Consider the following 21,899-nt stretch of genomic DNA (forward strand, 5'->3'; position numbering starts at 1 on the left):
AATTCAACTGTTCTGGTCTGCTATAAATAAAACATAATTGTATATTTTATTCAAATTTAAATATAATAATAATTTAAAGTAAAGTAAAAATAAATAAAACAATATGCAATTGAATTACATAAATATCACCAGTGTATTCCAGTATCATTTATACAAAAAAGTTCAAATTATATTTATTATTTTCTCAATGCAATATACATGTTTGTATGCATGTATACTGTATAATATACATGTATGTATTTACATGCAATAACTTTGCACAATTTGTATTATGTTTTAATCATTTGCGATTTGTTTTTTCTTCAAAGTTATACTTCAACAAACAATAGTAAATGAGATCAATTTTATAAACATTGAAAGAAGCAACTTTAATTCATCTTACATATTAGTGGTGATACAAAAGTAAAATATTTGCAGTACATTTTCAAAGACAACACAAAAATGTTCAAATACATGATTCAATAAGATAATATTCTTATTTTATTTTAACCTATAATATTTTGTGTTTAATAAAAAAAGTTTTATTTGCAGTTTTTAATTACTAAGTATCAATACATACATACATTGTACATTATGGCACATTAAAGCCCTATTTACACCTGGCGAGTATTTGGTCGAGCAACTCGTTTTGCTATTCGGCTAAACACCAACATTGACTGAACAAACATTTACAAGTACTTCAACGATTCGTCTATTTTCCGGTGGTCCGTTTCACTCGTCACAACACTAGAAAATGCACGGCAATTTTTGTTTAAATTGTACAAGTACTTGTCAGAGGTAAATAAAGCTTTAGAATATTATATAAAACAATTATAGTACTATATGTAACTAAATTTTATAATTGAATATAAATTAAACTAATTAGACTGTTCGTAATCACTTTTTCAGTAAATTCTGTAATATATTTTATACTAGTCATATCTTTATCTTATATATGTACATACATATATATGTAATTTTTTTATAATATTATTATATAAGTTCATTTAAATATATTAAGCAAAAAAAGTAAAATCATAAAATTAATTTGAACATTTCTCAATATTTTAATAAAAAGGAAGAAGTATTAAAAACCTTATTATAATTGAATAACGTAGTATTTCGAGTATCCTTATTGTTTAAATGCAAGATAATTTTACTATATATTATTATATATATATATATATATATATATATATATATATATATATATATATATATATATATATATATATATATATATATATATATATATATATATATATATATATATATATATATGATTATTTGAGAATTTGTTGAAGTACGAATCATAAATATAAATATATATCAGATTTTAATTTATGTTACAACATCAACATTGTTAAAAATATTTGTAAACGGCTTTTCACAATTTGTATTCATAGTAACGTATGACGGATTGGAAAATGCACTTATATTTTCGTCGATCACAACATTGTCGCAAAAACCACTATCTTTATGAGACATGTCAATGTAATTGTCATTCACTATCAGCAAATCGTCAGGATATTTTTTATCAATCGATTTCAAAGTTGGCTTGTACGTGGGATTTGAAAAACTAGTTTCGCCTAATTCTTCACTGTTTCCATCTACGTTTGGCGATCCAGGCTTTGATACAATACCGGAATCTGATCTAGGCCTCTGAATCTGATTTTCGTTCGTGAGCATAGGAACCCACTCGTTATTTTGGTTATCTGACTCACTATTGATTTGTGAGAAATTAAATATTTGCGATTCCTTGCTGACTACACCGTTTTTTGCTGGACTCATGCACAAATATCCTTCAGCATCTAAAATGTATCACATGTGAATATAAATTAAAATTATACAAATATAAATCTGCAATATGTATTTATATCTCACCAGTATCATCTGGTGACATGGGATTAACACTAGTAGGTCCTCCAAAAGGCTCGTTCACATAGTCGTGCTTTTGATTTGCTGATGTCAAATTTCCATAATCCGGTGCACACATCATGGAAAGGAAATCATTTTGTCCACTTTCAGCCAACCATCTATTATTCATGTCCACGTATGGATCATTCAAGTCTATATAATGCTGCAAAACGGAAAAATATAAATTTTAATACCAAAATACAAATATACATACATATAAGATTGTCTATAAAGTTCTGGTTTCCACTATCAGCAACCACGTGAAGTCGAACCATTATTCTTTCCTCGTTCCTTGACTATTTTTTGCACAACTTAATATATGATAATATTGACTCGAAATAATACACAACTATTTATGAATATCTACATATAATGTAATGAATAAAAATAATCTGGGAATTAGGGAAATTTTATCATGCAGCGGCGAATAGTTGATGGATGCTGCGAAAGGAGCCAAACCTTTATATGTATCTTTATATCCTCAGATCATGACAGTTTTTACTATTTTTAGTATATATTTTACTGTATACATATTAATTTGCAGCCGCTACACTATTAAGAGGGCTGGACAACCAGCGCCTTGTCCATACAAACGTATTACACTTCTCCCTTCCTCAATTATGGCACTAGAGAAATTATTTTTTAATATGCTATAGATATCCACCATTGGGATGCATCTACTGTTTCATTTTTTTGGTTAGCTATTTTTTATAGGAGCTAGGAGCCGCCAAACATCTATAAAATCGCCTCTTTTTTACACCCACGAAAAGAGTCCAGCGTGCTTATTTGACATTCGCTTTAAAAAAAAAGTTACGGAGGAGAAAATAGGAGAATACGAAACCTCGATTTTCTCGATTTAAAATACGTTTTATCTGGTCGAAGCGCAACTGTCGCGTTCACTCAATATATATATTGATATATATTGTCGCATTCACTCAATATATATATATTGATATATTGAATAAGGTTAATTTCAGAATCCCAGTTCGGTACTCTAGTCGCGTTGCACTCTTTTCACTTGATCCTTTCAATACTAATTCCCAAAAATATTTTTATCTGCAGCGCGTTTATCGTATGTTTAACGGAGAGCTGAATGAGGTTGATCTATTTGGTATTTCCCTACATCAATTCAGGTCTAACATCAAGAGAATCTTGACCGATTGATTCATTTCTTCTCCTATTCTATTTTTCCATTATTTCCAATATTTTTATACTTTAGTTTAGTTATGTAATGTGCTATTTAGTCATATTATAGCTTTCCTTCTTTTCCTTTTCACTTGTTTATTTTGTATTTACCTTTTTCATTTGTTTTATATTTGTAAATTTCAATTTCTTCTTATATTCTATTTTATAACCTTTTCCAAATATTTTAATACTATAGTTTAATTATGCAATGTTCTACATATTTTGTCATGCCTTTATTCTTTACTTTTTAATTTGTTTTCCTTATATTTATCTTTTTCATTTTTGTAAAAATCTATTATTGGACTCGGATGTTACATATATTATTTATTTACTATTTGTTTTTTTATACATATCTATGTACATCCTGTCTGTTGATTTTTCAATTAATAAAATAAAAATAAAAAATAAATAAAATATATGTATATTGTCGCATTCACTCAATATATATATTAATATATATTGTCGCATTCACTCACTATATATGTATATTGATATATATTGTCGCATTCACTCAATATATATATCGAAGAAAGGAACGGCAACAAAATTAAGGTTTCGGGTGTACAGCCCTCTTAGCCCTCTTAGCCCTCTTAGCCCCCCCTATGGTTTCATTTTAGATAATATCGGTACGATTTCATACCTTACGCACTCCATCTTCTAATAAATCTCCTAGTTTTTCTGCTAGCTGTGTAAATGAAGGTCTTTGAATTGGCCTAGCACGCCAACATTCTAACATAATGCTATAAATTCTTTTATTTGAATAATTCGGTTTTTCCATTCTATATCTAAAAATTAAATTAAAAAAGTAAAAATGATATACAATACAATTGAATTGATTATATTTGTAAATATGGGTTTTCTTATCTCTTGATACATACCCTTCGACCAATTTATTATAAAACTTTTCATCGGGTTCCATTCCTGGGTATGGTGTGCTTGCTAATGAAAACAATTCCCAAAGTACTATACCGTAAGACCAGACATCTGATTGAGTGGAAAAAATTCTATCTCTTATGGATTCTACTGCCATCCATTTAACAGGAAAAGGACCCTAAAGTATTTTGAAAATTTAAGTTAACAAACTGAATGTAATATTTGTTTTTTTTTTTATGTATGTATGTTACGTAGAGATATGATACGTACATCGCCTTTTTTTTTGTAATTATCGGTTTTATACATATTTTTCGCCAATCCAAAATCACAAATCTTCACAACATTGTTATCAGCTAGTAAAATATTCCTAGCAGCTAGATCACCGTGCAATACTTTTCTGTTAGCAAGATATTCCATGCCTCTCGCCACTTGAAATGACCATCCAAGTAAATCTTGTGTTGAAATAGGTCGAACGTCCTTGTTGTAGTTATAGTCTCCTCTGTAATTGGATCTCCATTCCGGTTGTACACTTCCTGAACTCGTTACCATACCATCATAGCCTATAAATTTAGTGAAAATCATTATTTTTATATGACTTTGTAATTATATACACTATATATATTATAGAAACTTTTATTTACCTGTGGGAACCATCGATATAGCCGTATTAGCAGTGTCCAAAGCACCACTGTCCATTATGCTATCTTCTCTCGAGTAGCTGCTTCTGGATAATAGAGGTTGCATCACCGATTTTAGTCCACTTTTATATCCAAATTTTCAGAAGGAACCAGCACCAAAACATTTGATTTTTGTTAGATACAAATAAATAAAAAGCACCGTGATAAATCTGCAGTTATTACTTAAAAGTGCACAATATTTTGTAAAGTACATAACTCTAGCATTTGTGCAATTTATTTAGCCTTTAAAATTAATAAGCAAGCATACGTATGTATGTATGTATATGTATTAATAAACTGACAAGTACAGTATACCTGCTTTTGTTACTGCTTACAGAGTAAGCTCTATTTATTACATCACTGCCAATATTTGAATCAATGTTGCCTGAGTGTGGATCGATTTGATCTATAAAGTTTCCTCTATGTCGTATTAGATAGTTGTGCAAATTACCATAACGGCAATACTCCACAATTACAAGTAGTTCACCTGTAAAAGTTTTTTTTTATATAAATACATATATTTAGTGGTAATATAATATGTGAAAATGTACATATGTTAACATTTTTTTGACTACAAAAACATACATTTGATGTTCAGTATTGAAGAATAATTGCTTTAATATCAATACATTGCTAATAAGAAAGCAAGGTAAGTAGAAAAAAAAATTCTTACGTTTTGTTACATTTTTAGTACAAGCTCCGAGTAGATTGACTACGTTTACATGTTTTCCAAGGTGGACCATAATTTTTAATTCTGAAGCCAGAGCTTTGATAAATGTGTGGTCAGCTGTACGTTTCACCATTTTTACAGCAACTGTTGTTGCCTCTTCCTCAACAAGGATTCCATGTGCAGTGGCTTTCATTACAACTCCAAAAGCACCGGAGCCCAATTGTTTACCTAAATAATATAATTGTCAGATTGCTAATAATATGCATTACAATATATTCCATAAATGACTTCCATCTGTTATGTGTTATATAAAAATATTATTATACGAATTTAATATGTTATTTAAATACCTAATTTCAGTTTTTCTCGTGGAAATTCCCATTTTTTATCGTATGGTAAAAGCTCAGCTTGATCATCCACACCTAGATCAGGATTTAAACATTCAGTTGCTCCTCCTTCAAAATGCGTGAGACCCATTTTACGAAGTTCATTTCGTATTTCTTTTTCTTTCTTTATTTTATAAAGTAAAACAGTTATTAGGATAACGAAAACCCCAAGTAATATCAAAATTACAATAAGATACATGAGCTTGAATTTTCCATCTACAATAAAGTTTTATGTAATTGTAAATTTTGTGAAGAAATATTTTAAAATAAGGTTTTCTTTTTTAACCAGACTTACGTTCTATGGAGAGTTGAATGTATTTTTCTGAAAATCCTATTCTATTTTTAGCGACACATTTATATTTTCCTTCATCCTCTTCTTTAATGTGTGTGAATACTAATAGTGTGCCATTTTTAGTCAAATTTATTCTTTGATTGCTTTCAACTATTTGTTTTTCATCCTACAAAATATATATATTGTTAATGTCATTACTTTTATAACGTTCGTGAGTTTTTTTGTAATGTAATTTTTTCTTATAATAAATTACCTTATACCATTCCATTTCAGGCACCGGAATTCCTCTTGCCTTACATTCAAATTGTACATTTGGTTGACCCAATGCAAATTGAACTACACTGTCGTTCATATTTGTCACATCAATATTTGGTTTTTCAAGGTCTATAATAGATACGCATGTGAGACAAACATCAGCAATAAATGTAAGTAATAATTTTAACATTAAATCGGATTTTTTTTTTACTACCTTTAACATTTATTTTAATCGTATCTTTTTCAACATCATTTTGCGTTTCCGTATCATTTGATTCAATTCTGCATTGATATGTTCCACTTTCATTTTTAGAAATATTGGGTATTAATAGCACCAGTTTATTTGAATATTTTGTGGAATATCTTTTGGTATTATATACTAAAAAAAATAAAAATAAAATATATATATAGAAAAAATATTTTTATGCAAAATATTATGATTATTCTTAAAAATTTAAAAATACAAAGTGTGGTAAAACTCATTTTCAAATTACAATCTTTATGCATATACATATGTATATATGTAAATATGTAAAAAGCGGCAAATCAGTGAATATATTTATTTATTTGTTAAAAAAATCTTATTTTGAAATAATTATTACTAAACTTTGTAAATGTATGTGTATGAAATTTAAATCTCTGTTACCATTTGATATGTCTGGACCGATTTTTTGATTCCCTGGCATTCTATACCATTTCAGAGTTGTATTCGGATATGTGAATATTGAAGCTATGCATGTAAGTGAGACATTGTCACCATCAGCTATCAAATTTGTATGTGATATTGTAATACCAAAACCATTTTCTATCTCCGCCGCATAAACAACGGAACTGGCATTAATAGCTTCACCAATTTTATTATATCCAGAACAAGTCAATGTGCCAGGTTTATCGATGTACATTCCCAAAATCGTTTTCACTGTTACATCATCTTCTTTGAAGTTGGTATAATTTTGATTTTTCTACATAACAAATATATAAACACACACATATAAATTTGAAGAACAACACAATTTTATAATATTCTTACACCTATTTGAAACATGAACTTCTTTTAAAATTTTATGTAATAATTCTTATATATTGCGAACATAATAAAACATTATAAAAAATTTGTAATATTCATTTTAAATATATACATATAGGAAGAAAATATTTCTACATTGAAACTGTATTAGTTACCAATAAAGACGATATTTCTATTTGACTTTTTTGGTAGAGTAAATTATGAGATAAAATATGCTGTCTTAAGATAAAAGCAATGTAATTATATTGACTTACAATTTCGGTTATGGAAGATTTACACTGCGAATCTGTGTTAACACATTCTTGATAATACCATTTTATCGTAGATATAGGAAAGCCTCTCACGGTACATGGAATGCTTGCTATAGTTCCTTGCATGTAAAACTTTTTAGCATCAAGATTTACTACTGGAGGTGCTATTAAATAAAATGTTGCAAATTATTGAACACACATATGCATAATTGCTGCAAATTAGTATTATATGAAAAACGTACATTCGACAGTCAATGTGAAGTTCAATGTTTTGGTTATGTTTATGCTATTACCAACTACTCGGTATACGCCTCTATCCTCGAGTGTTATATTTCTTATATGCAACGCAGTCGTATAATCACTGATGTTTACTGAATATTTTCCAGAGTGACTATCTGTTGCAATTGGTTTATTTTGATTATTGGTCCTGAAAATCAAATTGCTCAATTTATGTATATACATACATATTAAATGTGAGGAAAGAATGGCTAACACTCAATTTGGTTTTAAAAACGGTTTCGGTACAAGAGAAGCATTATTTAGTATACAGGTGCTAACGCAGCGATGTCTGGATATGAACGTCGATGTACATATATGCCTGTTTCATAGACTACGAAATGGCATTTGATAATGTACGACACAATAAACTAATTGAAATACTATCGCAGATAGGGTTAGACAAAAGAGATATTCGGCTAATTAGTAATCTCTACTGGAATCAGACGGCCGTAGTAAGCGTCGAACTTGATACAACAGAGAGCGTAAGAATAATGAAGGGAGTTCGGCAAGGATGTGTACTATCACCGCTACTGTTTAATTTATATTCAGAAAATATTATTGCTGAAGCCTTGGAAGGATTCCAGAATTACAATAAATGTCACAGTAATTAATAACATTCGGTACGCGGATGATACAGTACTACTGACCACGAACTTCAACGACTTACAGGCAACACTGGATGCAGTTGTTGTGCATATCTCTAGGGCGGGGTTGAAACTGAATACAAAAAATACCAAATGGATGATATTCAGCAAGTCGGCGCACAATACGGTCAGCTCTCATTTACAGCGTGGTGGAGAGAGTGGATGGTTTTAGATATCTTGGGTGCTATCTGGGTGAAACGTGTGAAAGTGGAAAGGAAATTCGCGTTAGAGTGGAGCAAGCAAGAGCTACATTCTTGAAATTGAAGTCCTAACCACACGTGATCTCAGTATAGCACTCCAACTGAGACTTCTACGATGCTACGTTTTCAGCATCCTTCTGTATGGGAAAGAAGCATGGACCCCGACGGATGCCACATGCAAGAAACTAGAGGCATTTGAGATGTGGAAATACAGAAGGATGCTGAGAATCTCATGGATGGCGCGTCGTACCAATGCCGAGGTGCTCAAAAGTGGGAAAAGGCGTAAATTGGAGTACTTCGTCCATGTGATGCGGAACGAAAAATACGATCTCCTGCGCCTAATAATCCAGGAGAAAATCGTAGGCCAACACAGTCGGAGCAGGCGGAAAACATCATGGCTAAAGAATCTTCGGCAGTGGTACGGCCTCAGCACCCGAGCACTATTCCGAGCAGCAATGGACAAAATAAGAATGGGACATCTAGTTGCCGACGTTCTAGAAGGACATGGCACATGAAGAAGAAGATACATATTATATTTTACTTGCGTACATATTATATGTACATACGTATTTTTATTTTATTTTACTCAATTGAATATTTACATTCTTATAGATCGTTCCAAAGCGACGAATGTACTAATACAATTCAAGAAACAGCAAATTATATATAAATACATAATTATTATTATATATTTTTCATTATACACGACATTATCAAACATTGCAACCGATTATACAATACGATTAATACAAGCCATTATACAATGCGAATTATGAGACATATATGGAGAAATTTTTGAAGTATTTTTATTATACAACTTGAAAACCGTGACAGAGATAGGAAAATCAGCTCGAAAACATACCACTCTGCTCGAAACCATAATATGCTAACCAATAATATGCTGGTTAATAATGATGATGTCTGCCTAATATCTCCGCATTTACATTTGTACAATTTTTAAAACGACAAAATTTCATCTAAATTAAATTGTTTGTTTCTGTACTTATTAAACGTTTTTATGTTTATAATTGTAGAGTAATAAGTACTGAACCTGTTTTCTTTTATTTATATGTAGCCGATGGACTCGAGAGGTTTGTTGCACAAAAATTTATAATATAAAAATACGAATTCAAATTAGATAAAAAAGAAAAATTGAAATGAAGTATAAAGCAAAAAAAACTCAAAATCGAGAAAAATAAAATAAAAAATAAACAATTATAAAAAGTAAAGAATATACTATATTATAAAGAAGAGAAATATTTGGTGGACTATTCCAAATTTTTCCCATTCCATTTGAAAAGAAGGATTCTCTAACTATTTTGTAGTAAATATCTCCTTGGAAACTGAGAGTATGACTTCTCAGAATCATTGGACAATGGTTATATACATATAATATTGTATTCTTCTCATCTCTAAAGTGGAAGGGCTCATTCTTTTCAATTTTATATCGTTTAAAAGTGTACATACATAAATAAGTATGTCCTAAAGATAAAATAAAATGAGACTATGCCGCTTTTACTTCGATACTCTCCAGGGAAATTGGAGTACCGTTGATATATAAAGTGTACTTTTTCCAACAAGTGAAGATGATTACATGTGTATCTTTTTATTAACTTTCCCATTCATATAATCACTAAAATAGATGAAAAACGAAATTATTTAAAATCTTACCAAAATATTTCTGGTGTGGGATATGCATCAATTTTTACTATCATCTTTGCGATCTTGCCAACACGGATTGTTGGATTATAGTGGCCTGCCCGTTCTTCCAAATGAAGATGTGATGATCCTTTTTCTGTAAATAAAATATATGTTTCATATTTTTATTATTGAAAAATAAAATTCTAAAAATAAATATGAGAATGTAAGTAGCTCATTACCTAAAACTTTTATATCTTTTGATTCCTCACTCTTATGCTTATTTGCGTCTAATATTTTACATGTGTAACGACCTTCATCACCACTAGTTACGTTAATTACTGTCAAATTACTTTCTCCCATTATCTGAGGTAGATTGTTTTGACCATCAACGTATTTACTAGTTGTGTTAGTAATGAAAACTCTCTTTGCCTAAAATTCAAGCCATTGAAATATTCAATAAATTCTTTAAATACTACTATCAATAAAATTTTGTGTCTAATTTACCGATACGCTTTCTGGATATTTCCATATAAGTTGAAATGGTATTCCTTTATCCAAAATGATCCTACAATTCAACGATATGTTACCGTCAACGGCTGTTTTCCCATTGAAAGAATCACTCACACTTGGTTTATGAACACTATTCGTATAGTCTAAAATATGGACAGGTATTAAATAAAATACTTACAATACATTTTGATGATATACATATGTAATATTTGAAACGCAATAAATACGCGAAAAATTTGATATTATATTAATACAAACATGAAGATAAGTTAGTCAGGATTGATCAAGATTTGACAGTACATATATTTTTATTTGATAATTGGAATAATTGAAACACAGTGGCTGTTTCTACAGATGTGTACATTTTTTTTATTTAATTAATTTTGAAATGAAAACGAAATACACGCTGATAAACGAATGACCCTCCTGTATTTTAATTGTAAAAAAAATATTATTTAATTATACACTACCCATTAATAAAATAACCCACTAATAACCCATTAATAAAATAAACCTTAGTTGTTTTTGAATAAATAATGTAATTATATTCCTTTGATTATAAAATTTCCAAGGGTAAAGGTAATTGAACACAATGTCTAATACTACTATTTAATTATTAGTTAGTAAAGCGGGTAAAACATATAGCAAAAGCAAGACATTTGAAATATAAGCAGTAATCACTAAGTAAACCACAACACCACACATGCATTTAAAAAGACATAGACAAGAAAATAAGAAAAAGAACAAAACAAAATGGGTAACAAAAAATAATGTTATGTAGCACAGGAATAGTTTTGAAGATACGAAATCCGAAACCCAAAGCTGGATTCAAGGTTACATTACTCATTTTACTTACTTACAGGCTAATTGCACTATTATATGATGTTCGATTTGTTCTGTATCACGTATGAATACACACTTGTATGTATTATCAGCTATACTATTCACTACAATAGTAAACCCGTTTTGCGGATCATATTTTACATCAGAAGTAATCTGTAATTTTAAATATTTTTACATAGTTACTATTTTTATGAACCCCCTCCCCGCTATCCTATTGACGATGTTTCAACTGTCGTTTTGTGTTTATATTAAGACTTTTTAGCGTCTATCTTTTCATCAACATTGTGTGGTAAAGGGTTATCTAAATAATGTTGACAGTCAGGTGTTAAACATACGTATTATAGAAGGCCAGAAAACTGCCGAGTTACTAATCCCATCTCGAAAAGCAGTGCAATTGAATGCATGACTTGAATCAGAAATTTCAACAGCCGGGATGATAAAGCCCGAGTGCTTCTCATACTTTATAAATCTATCTTGATTCATTTTATTAGGAAGTACCTGTAAGAATTTGTTTATGATATTTTTACAGGCGATGCTAATCCAATTATGGAAAGAAAAATTTTTGCGTATTAAAATCAGTCAAATATATATATTTGGTTATTTGTAAATTCTAATAAATTTCTACTACTGAAAAGATACGTTCAATTATTTCCATGCCTCTTCAGGTTAAACATTGAATACAATTTCAATATCAAACATTTTTTAACATTATAATATACCTCAGTTTCGCCATAATACAACTTCACTTGAACATTCGGAGCTGTCGGTCTACAAGGTATTGTTAATGGCATATATTGGATTCCACTGATTATTGCCTCCATCGGCACTAAAAGTGTATTTGGATCTATGCACAAAAAAAGCAAATTCTATCAAAAATCATGCCGAAAAACAAAATTCAAATAATATTTAAAAAAAAAATAAACATAATTAATTTGTATAATAACCAAGCATTGCTGCGATGACAAATATAAAAATTGATATACATTTACTGAGGTAACTTACCGTCAACATAAATATAAACTTTCACCGCATCTCCCTTTTCTTCGCGCTCTTCCAAACTGTAGTCTCCATTGGTCTCGTTGAACAGACAAGTATAATTTCCAACATCTACTGCTGATAAGCTGAATAATTCCAATAGCAATCCGTATGGGTAATTATCATCGGCACTTTCTGACGTACTTATGATACTTATGGCAGGTTCACCTTCCCAGTTTTGTGGCAAGTCCCAAGTAAGTGGTTTTTTGCCCACACATTGTAAAGTAATATTATGTCCTACAGTTACAACTCGTTCCCTTTCGTTTCCTAATATTATCGGTGGATCATGAGCGTCCACGACTGAAAATAATTGGTGCTGTATATTAGAGTATGTAAATACATATGTACATATATAAAAATGCAATTTCAACTAGAAAATTTAAAATTTCAACTTTTATTAGTGTGATGGTTTCGATGTAATTCCAATATAATATATGTAATACGATGCATGAAAAAGTAAATGCACTTGAAATCATTAAATAAAATATATTTTTTATTAAAATATCCCGATGTGGTGCAAACGATCGACAAGCGCCAGACAGACTGAACCACAGATTAACTGGATGGCTGCTTTAAACGCAATTCTCGACTTCACGAATGATAGATTGCACATCAGATGACGAGTAACCTTTCGATGTGCACAGATGCAATTAATAAAATTGAGTTGGATCTTTCTGGCGAGTTTAATAAGGCAAAATTCGGAACTAAATTATCAGAAGCATACAGGGTAGGTATGTAGGGACTTCGGGTAGATTTCGCTTAGTGTAAGTGCGAGCAGTGCGCACGCATAAGGTACACGTGTCGTTAATCTGTGGTTCAGTCAGCCTGGCGCTTGTCGATCGTTTGCACCAAACCCAAAATATCCATACCGATTGAAATGAAGTTTACTGTCATGTTTATTTTGTTAAGTGATACTAAAATAAAGTTTAAATTTATACCAAAAAACTGCACCAAAACTCAGTATGTATATTAGTATGTACACAAATAAAATAAAATCTCAGATTTGGAATCGCTTATAAAAATTATTGATAATTCTTAGGAATTATAATGATGCACATTTCAAATATGATACTCCTTATTAATATTTGATGTATATTGTATTACCAAAACTTGTATAAAATTTTAGTATAATTAAAAGTAGTAAAAGTGGTATATTTATATATTTATGCGTACTTTATACTACGTTTATGGATTTTGTTTCACAATACACACTTGAAAATCAATCACGTGTAAGATGAACTGTAAGTACGATGATTCACAGAGCAGTGACTAATATTTAAGTCTTCTTTTTACTTTAGATATTATTGCAAAACATAAATATGAGAAAAAGTATATTACATATAGCACTTTTTCAGACGTATCCTCATTTCAATATCAAACTATGTAAGTATATTATTCTGTTTATATAATTGCAGACATAGAATTGAAATATATTGTAATTATTATATACGAAATAAAAAGCTTTTAAAAATCGAATGTATGTACATATGTAATGGTACATATTCTATATATTATATGTACATATGTACCCAAATGTTTGACCTATAAACGTAATATGCATATGTGTTCACACACACTGTCTGTTGTCAAAATGATATCATCGTTTGTATTAAGCATTTGCAGCTGTTGGAAAAGTCTAAATTATATAATAATATCAAATGTACATCGATATTCAAATCAATAACTGCTTTTTTTTAAATTATATTGGAATATAAATGATATTTATTGCTTTTTAATCACAAGTAAAATATTTAAAGAAACACAAATTAATTTTACAATAAATTTAAATAGCGCAGTGGTTGTTCCTGTGAAAACGCTCATATTCGCAAACAAAAATGACTAATTTTATGTACAGACAAACTGTTAACACTTTGTATACTTTGCATAAAATACTGTTACTTCAACTCAATTTCATTTTGTTATGAATGCATATGTACACGTTTCTCCCAGTAAAACGCACTTTACTGCCTTTTAAAATTATTATTCTAATATATTTTATTTTGAATGTGTCATGTTTTTAAAATTTAAGAGGGGAACTTCTAATATACAAACACATTAAAATATGATACATATGTTGTTTAAATTGTAAACAATATTTTTGTATATATGTATATAAATACATACTCAAATAATTAATATGTATCTCTTTTATGAGATATAAATATCTGACATAGTAAAGTTTTTTTATTACATAGTTTAATATCAAATACATATTGAGCGTATCGTACATAGAAATAATGTTGTTTAAAATTAGGTCAAACAAAAGAGTTATGTACATATGAGTCAACCAATGTCTGACCAATGAATTAAGGCTGGGGATTCAGAGTCGTGGAGTCGTGGAGTCGTGTTATATTCAATTTGATTTTCAACTCTTTTGAATTTTGGTAGTCTTAGTCATACCTGATATTACTCAGCAAAATATAATGTATTATAAAAATATGTAAATAAAGAACAACGAACAATCAATATCTAAATATGAATACATGTTGTTTTACATTTGTGACAATGAATCGTCATATACAAAAAAAATAAATATAGCGTTCATGAATATGCACTGTATTAATATGTGATGGAAAATCTCGTTTATATTTGTGTATATACATACATTTGTACATGTAATAATTTACTTGAGTTTTTATATAATGATTTTTAAATTGTATTATATATTGGTTGTGGCTATTTGCAGGTACTATACATATCTGAAAATTATTGGCTATTTGCAGGTACTATATGTATATGTGAATTATTGGCTATTTGCAGGTACTATACCTGCTAATTATTGGCTATTTGCAGGTACTATATCTGCGACAGGCGCAAAGCCTTCTGCGCATGCGCGTGAACTGTCACTGTCAGCGTGTTTACTGTTAAAATTTTGTTTTAAACCTCTTAAAATTTAGTTCGAACTCGTAAAGTGACGTAGAGTAAAAAATATAATCCAAATTAGTTAATATTATTAATTGTTAGAAAATTATTATCATATACAACGTATAATACCTACATACAAGTACAAGCTGCGAACTAGCTAAATGATATAAATTTATTATAATAACGTGCGAAATTTATTTGCCTCATGTATAATGAACGATTGATTAAACAAGTCTAGCATACATTAAATGTAAGAAATTTTAATCGGATTATAAGTTCACGCGCATGCGCAGAAGACATAGTACCTGCAAATAGCCAATAATTCGCAGATATAGTACCTGCAAATAGCCACAACCTTATATATTAGGTGAAATAGAGAGGTTCAAATAACATAAAGTATTTGCTTGTCATTCTCAAAAAATTAAATAAATAATTGCTGAAAATATACATATATGTATGTACATATGTATTTAGCATATTTTATATTGTAATTTCTTTGAATTCACCTGTTTTGCCATTACCATTGCAAATTGCGGCTTGACATGATTTCTTACGTAAGTCAATTTCTCGGTGGACGACAATTTGTGTCGACATCAGTATATCATGTCATGAATTTATATGAATGAACGTGCGTAATAATAAAACGATTCTTAATGAATATTGGTGTACGCCAAAAACCACGCTATACATTAATTAATACGAAAAATTAGGTAAAGAAGGAATTATTGAAATTTGAATACATTTTCCTGTGTTATTTCTTCAGAATTATAGTCAAAAATTTAACAATTGCAGTATGTTTTTAATTGTTAAGTATAGTATACATATGTATATGTATGTCTATACACAGAAAATTGATAAGTTTCTCCGTATTCCTCCAAAATGTGGTTTCATTATAAAATTGTGGTGACCAGTAACGGTTTAATAAACAAAAGGATAATGAGATTGCAATGATAAATTTACACGTGAACATAAACTGCTTTAAATATATATTTGGTAATTGCAATTTACTACGCCCTTTCTAAACATGAAAACAGGTTTTTCCATATTATAAACAGTTCTGGCTTATTAAACCAAGGAAGTTTCGGTAGTTCTTAAAGTCAGCCTCTAAAATTATGAAATATTTTAAGTACGTATGTATAAAGAATAAACGAAATTTGAAATCAATCAGATAAGAAACACCAATAAAATGTGTAAATTGTATACTTATTCTATATACATATGTATGTGCATACATATGTTGGTATGTGCACATAGCGATAACATATTTTCAAGAACGGCTTATTTTGGAATTTTATTGATTCTTTTCACAATACACAATAAAATCCAACAGCAAAATCGTTTATATACCATAATATGACCCACGTATTTTATTTATATTTTTGTATATTGCATGTCATATATATGTATACATATACAGGGCAGTGTTTGGCACAGAGGCCCGAGACCAAAAAGGCCCCAAACTAGCTCAAAAAATTCTATATTAAATTATACATTCAGTTACGAAAGTGTAACTGAACAGGATGATACGTCTGAAAGTGAATACAAATATGATTTTGATAATATAACGAATTGGTCGGAAAAACTACACAATAATCAAATTGAAACTATAGTTGTGAAAGAACCAATACGAGTTTTAATTCATTATTACCCAAAAGACACTGTAGGGTGATCTATTAACAAAATATATTGGTTTGGATATTTGCAGGTACTGTATCTGCGAATTATTGGCTATTTGCAGGTACTGTATCTGCGAATTATTGGCTATTTGCAAGTACTATATCTGCGACAGGCGCAAATCCTTCTGCGCACGTTCGTGAAATTATAATCCGATTATAAATTCTTACATTTAATGTATGCTAGACTTGTTAAGCAATCGTTTATTATACATGAGGCAAATAAATTTCGCACGTTATTATAATAGATTTATATCATTTAGCTAGTTCGCGGCTTGTACTTGTATGTATGTAGGTATTATACGATGTATATGATAATAATTTTCTAACAATTAATAATATGAACTAATTTGGATTATATTTTTTACTCTAAGTCACATTACGAGTTCTAACTAAATTTTAAGAGGCTTAAACCAAATTTTTAACAGTAAACACGCTGACAGTGACAGTTCACGTGCATGCGCAGAAGGCTTTGCGCTTGTCGCAGATATAGTACCTGCAAATAGCCAATAATGCGCAGATATAGTACCTGCAAATAGTCAATAATTCGCAGATATAGTACCTGCAAATAGCCAATAATTTGCAGATATAGTACCTGCAAATAGCCACAACCAAATATATTTCCAACGAAGAACAGCAAAAGGGGTGAATTAGTGGATAGAACATGGCTTGTTTATTCATCCGATTTAGATCGAATGTTTTTGTTCGTTTTTATTGAGTTTTCAAAATATGATTTTTTTTTGTTAAAAACGGAATTTTGTTTAGAAAAATATGACGCACCGGCCCTGTGTATATAAACATGTACATACATATATGACTGTTAAAACAATATTAAACTTACATCACCGAGTAATAGTGTAAGTGACTTCTTATAAAGGATATAATGGTAAACCGCAAATAGTAAAATTCAAAATAATTCTACAGAACAATTGTAATGATAAAATGACCAATATTGCGGAATTAATTTTCTCATGGTCAAACTTCGTCGAACTCTTTTTTTTCCGAATAAAACCTCAGGTGGAAAACCTCCATAGTATAATTAGATGAATACAAAATGTATACCAACATGGAAAAGATACAAAACCTTACAGATTATTTTTTACATAAATGTAAATAAAATTCTCTGAAATAACATAATTGTTTTTTGTTTTTATATTAAAGCTCAATACGTACGTGAAAATTATGATATATATGAATGTATAATAAAACTACGTACGTAGATAAAGTAAAAATATATATACTGATTCATCATGGTAATTTTGGAATCCCTATTTTCCAATTGAGCTAATAAAAATCTATTTAACAAGTACGTGTGTAGTAAATGAATTATTTAATTTTATAGACATTAATCATGTTTGGTTTCAATTCATATACCATTGATAGAGCATTACGATATATTCTTATTAAAAAGCTGTAACTACACACATGTACATATGTAGGTACATACATACAAGTCATATATTGTATTAAAAGTACTATAGCTATAATGTTTCATCATCATGATAGCTATAATGTTTGTACATACATACATACATATATAATATACTATGTACAATTACATATGTGTATTATATATTAACATATCTGTTTGAAATAAATTCTTAGATCTAAATTTCATTTACAGACTTTATTTCTATGTAATGACAATAATTTGATTACACAAATAATTATACGTATCTTTTTATTTTTTTTTAAATACATTTATGTATAAGATCTATGAACTTATTTAATCTTGATCAACATTGTGCTAAGATGTTTTCTAAGATATCTATGAAATTTATTTATTTATTTCTGTGAAATTTAGAACAACTTCAAAGTAATATTATGCTGTCGTATGACGTCATATACTATGACGTCATGATGATCTTAACAGTGAAAATGATTAAATTTGTATACGCATATGCATAATCTTATACCATCTTTAGTACGTACCTAAATAAATATGATTGCATACATATATCTAGTGTATATGTACCTATGTATACATGTACAATCCATATATCATATATGTAATATCAAAACGAGTTTGACATGCTGTCTAGATCAGGTATGTCAAACTCGTTTTGAGAAAACAGAACCGATTTCTATTATAAACTCCGATATGAAGTGCAAAATAATGTATATTATTTTATTGATTTATTCTTTGGCTTTGAAATCGGTATGTTTGTTTTGAATTTAAATCAAAGCAGTTACATTTGAAAGTCCAAAGAAATATACGTATGTATATAGATCATCATCATCATCATGTATATAGAACCTGTCGTTCTGTACTTAAACAAGACTACTTGTATACATATTAGAATACCTCTTGTGTGAATAATCAATAAAAGTATCTTTTATTGCCATGATATTTTTGACATTTTTAATCGGTTATTCCGAAGTCAAGACACTCCTGTATCATATTTTATTTCAAAATTGACTGAAAATCTATCCTGAGCTGATATATCGCTTATAATATTTCGCATTTATCACCTTGATAGACAGCACACGGTTTACAAGCCGCATGACTGACATACCAGTTGTTTGTGCATATTTTGTAATTCAGCACTTACGTGCATACATATGTATAATATAAAAAAAATGTATTTACATGCTTCCTAATATTTACCAAGGTTTCACACATGCGTATTAATAGAAATCATTTCAGTGCATTTATTTTTCCATTGAGCAAACAAGCAAAGAAACAGATGTAGCATTGTTCTACGCCTACACGGCGCATATGAAATGTAAGTCAATTAAATCAGCGAAAATATCAAGCTTATCAATTTCCGAAAAGAGCAATCAAAATTAACAGTATTCCATAGCAAAATCAGTCGACAGAAGATTAAGTCTCACCTTGCTTGGTGACGCACACTGACGCCAAGGTGATGATGACGGCGAACGCGAGAAAAACCCTGAAGTTTTCCATCTCGCGTCTAGTTTTCCCCTGTCGTTGCTTATTGCGTTGATATTGTGTTATCCACACTTGCGAACATTATCCCGAAATGTTTGTATTTTCCGTTTTAAACTTTTTTTTGAACCCGACGAGCGGAAATGTCGAAGCGATACGACCGCACTTATCAAATATTGATATATGTATGTATTGCAGGGTTATGATAACTGCGTTTCTGTTTGTTTAGGGGAAAATTTTAAAACTTTTGTTTACTCTTCCCATACATATGCGTAGGTCCTTCGGATTTCGAGAAGCCGTTTAATAAAAAGATTTTTTTTTTATATGAAACTAAACACACTTTGGATCGATGGTTTTAGACGATTTAAGGAAAACACAATTTTTATTTTAATCCACGAAGAAATTACAACGATTTCCTCCTGTCGGAGGAAAATTCTGACGTGTTTTTATACTTTCACTTGCAATTAGGTGCTTGCTTGTCGCCACGCGACGTACCGACTCGCCGTGCTGCAAAAGACTGACTGAACTGCTTCGAATATTTAGTAGCACAACTTGATCCAGGGATTGTAAACATTCTACTCTCGAGCTTTAAATATGGTCTAAAATCAGTTGATCGGCGGTTTTTAAACTTTTTCCCCTTCTTAAATCCCTTTTAGAACCAGTACAAAGTCGCGGAACATCTACTTAATACCTGCATCGATTCAAATACTAATTAATAAACGAAACTTTTCTTCTTTAGTAAATAATTAACTACTACTCTTCTTTTAAATGCGTTCAAAAAATATTTTTTTAATAGACTGAAAATTTTTGTATATATTTTTTAATCTAATATATATTTTCGAAAGAGACTTTGTTTGTATGTATGTAAGTATTGTTGGCTCGTAAATCCGTGACGTCATCCAACAAATGAATATTCAAATAAATTTAAATAAAATAAAACTATTCAAATAAATTTAAAATGTTTACTATTAGATTGGCCATGTTTAAGCGGTTTATATTACAAATACCTAGCGAAACTGGGTAAAACCAATAGTAGACTATAATATACTATGTATGCATGTAAATATGTACATGGTACAGGGACTGGGATTGCAAAAATACCAGAATTTCCGATTATGGTATTATCGAAATAAATAAAGAAGAATACCGGGATATAACCAGTAGCGTGGTCTAGTGGTGAATGTTGAATTATTTCGTACTTGATGTTACGAGTTCGATTCCCCGCTAAGTCTCGCTGCTGGCCAGACCTTGATTTGTCTAGGTCGATCGTTTCTTATCAGAATTTGCCAATTTTCCTGATTTTCATTAAAACGATTCCTGTAAAATTGGCGTTTCCTTCCCAATTTTCTGTTGCGAACCTTTAGTTATTGTTATATCTTAGGTTTCGCCATATTGCTCACCATAGATGTCTCTGTGGTTGTTCGTATTGTTACATGAAAGTTATTCATCGTTATTTATCGTATTAATACGATTTTTGTAATATATATATACTGACCATAGATGTCAGATATTGTATCTATGTAATAATTATGTGGACCAGGAAGGCGCATTTGGGGTTTACCTGTTAAGCCTTCCTGGTATATTTGTAAAAAAGGAAGCAATTATTAATAATAAAAAAAATTGCTTCCTATATCCCGAGCACCGCTTGCATGTTTCGAGATGTTTGTTGAAAAAAGGCCAAACATTCAAATACAAGATATTCGGGTACATAACTGTGAAGTAGGTACGTCCCAGCTATAAAGGATTATAATATTTCGTAGTTTTGATTTTTGCAATTCAGACTTAAGCTTATGAGATACCCAATCAT

At 29.9% G+C, this 21,899-nt stretch overlaps 1 protein-coding gene across 1 annotated transcript; it reads right to left on the reverse strand.

Moving 5' to 3' along the window:
* Positions 1 to 3: 3 nt before the first annotated feature.
* On the reverse strand, positions 4 to 20,686 carry LOC143918565 (vascular endothelial growth factor receptor 1-like). Its single transcript, XM_077440506.1, has 23 exons — positions 20,038 to 20,686; positions 12,632 to 12,964; positions 12,349 to 12,473; positions 11,647 to 11,782; positions 10,781 to 10,929; positions 10,516 to 10,705; positions 10,307 to 10,430; positions 7,755 to 7,939; positions 7,516 to 7,676; positions 6,881 to 7,196; positions 6,449 to 6,613; positions 6,233 to 6,363; positions 5,983 to 6,145; positions 5,652 to 5,903; positions 5,305 to 5,529; positions 4,947 to 5,118; positions 4,596 to 4,714; positions 4,225 to 4,514; positions 3,960 to 4,132; positions 3,722 to 3,866; positions 1,864 to 2,059; positions 1,371 to 1,790; positions 4 to 20 (listed from the first exon to the last, which is right to left on the reverse strand). The coding sequence occupies exons 1-23, from the start codon at positions 20,108 to 20,110 to the stop codon at positions 4 to 6; spliced, it is 4,260 nt and encodes a 1,419-aa protein (XP_077296632.1). The 5' UTR covers positions 20,111 to 20,686.
* Positions 20,687 to 21,899: the final 1,213 nt, after the last annotated feature.

The sequence above is a fragment of the Arctopsyche grandis genome, chromosome 11 (assembly GCF_051622035.1).
Source record: "Arctopsyche grandis isolate Sample6627 chromosome 11, ASM5162203v2, whole genome shotgun sequence".
Classification (NCBI taxonomy): Eukaryota; Metazoa; Arthropoda; class Insecta; order Trichoptera; family Hydropsychidae; genus Arctopsyche; species Arctopsyche grandis.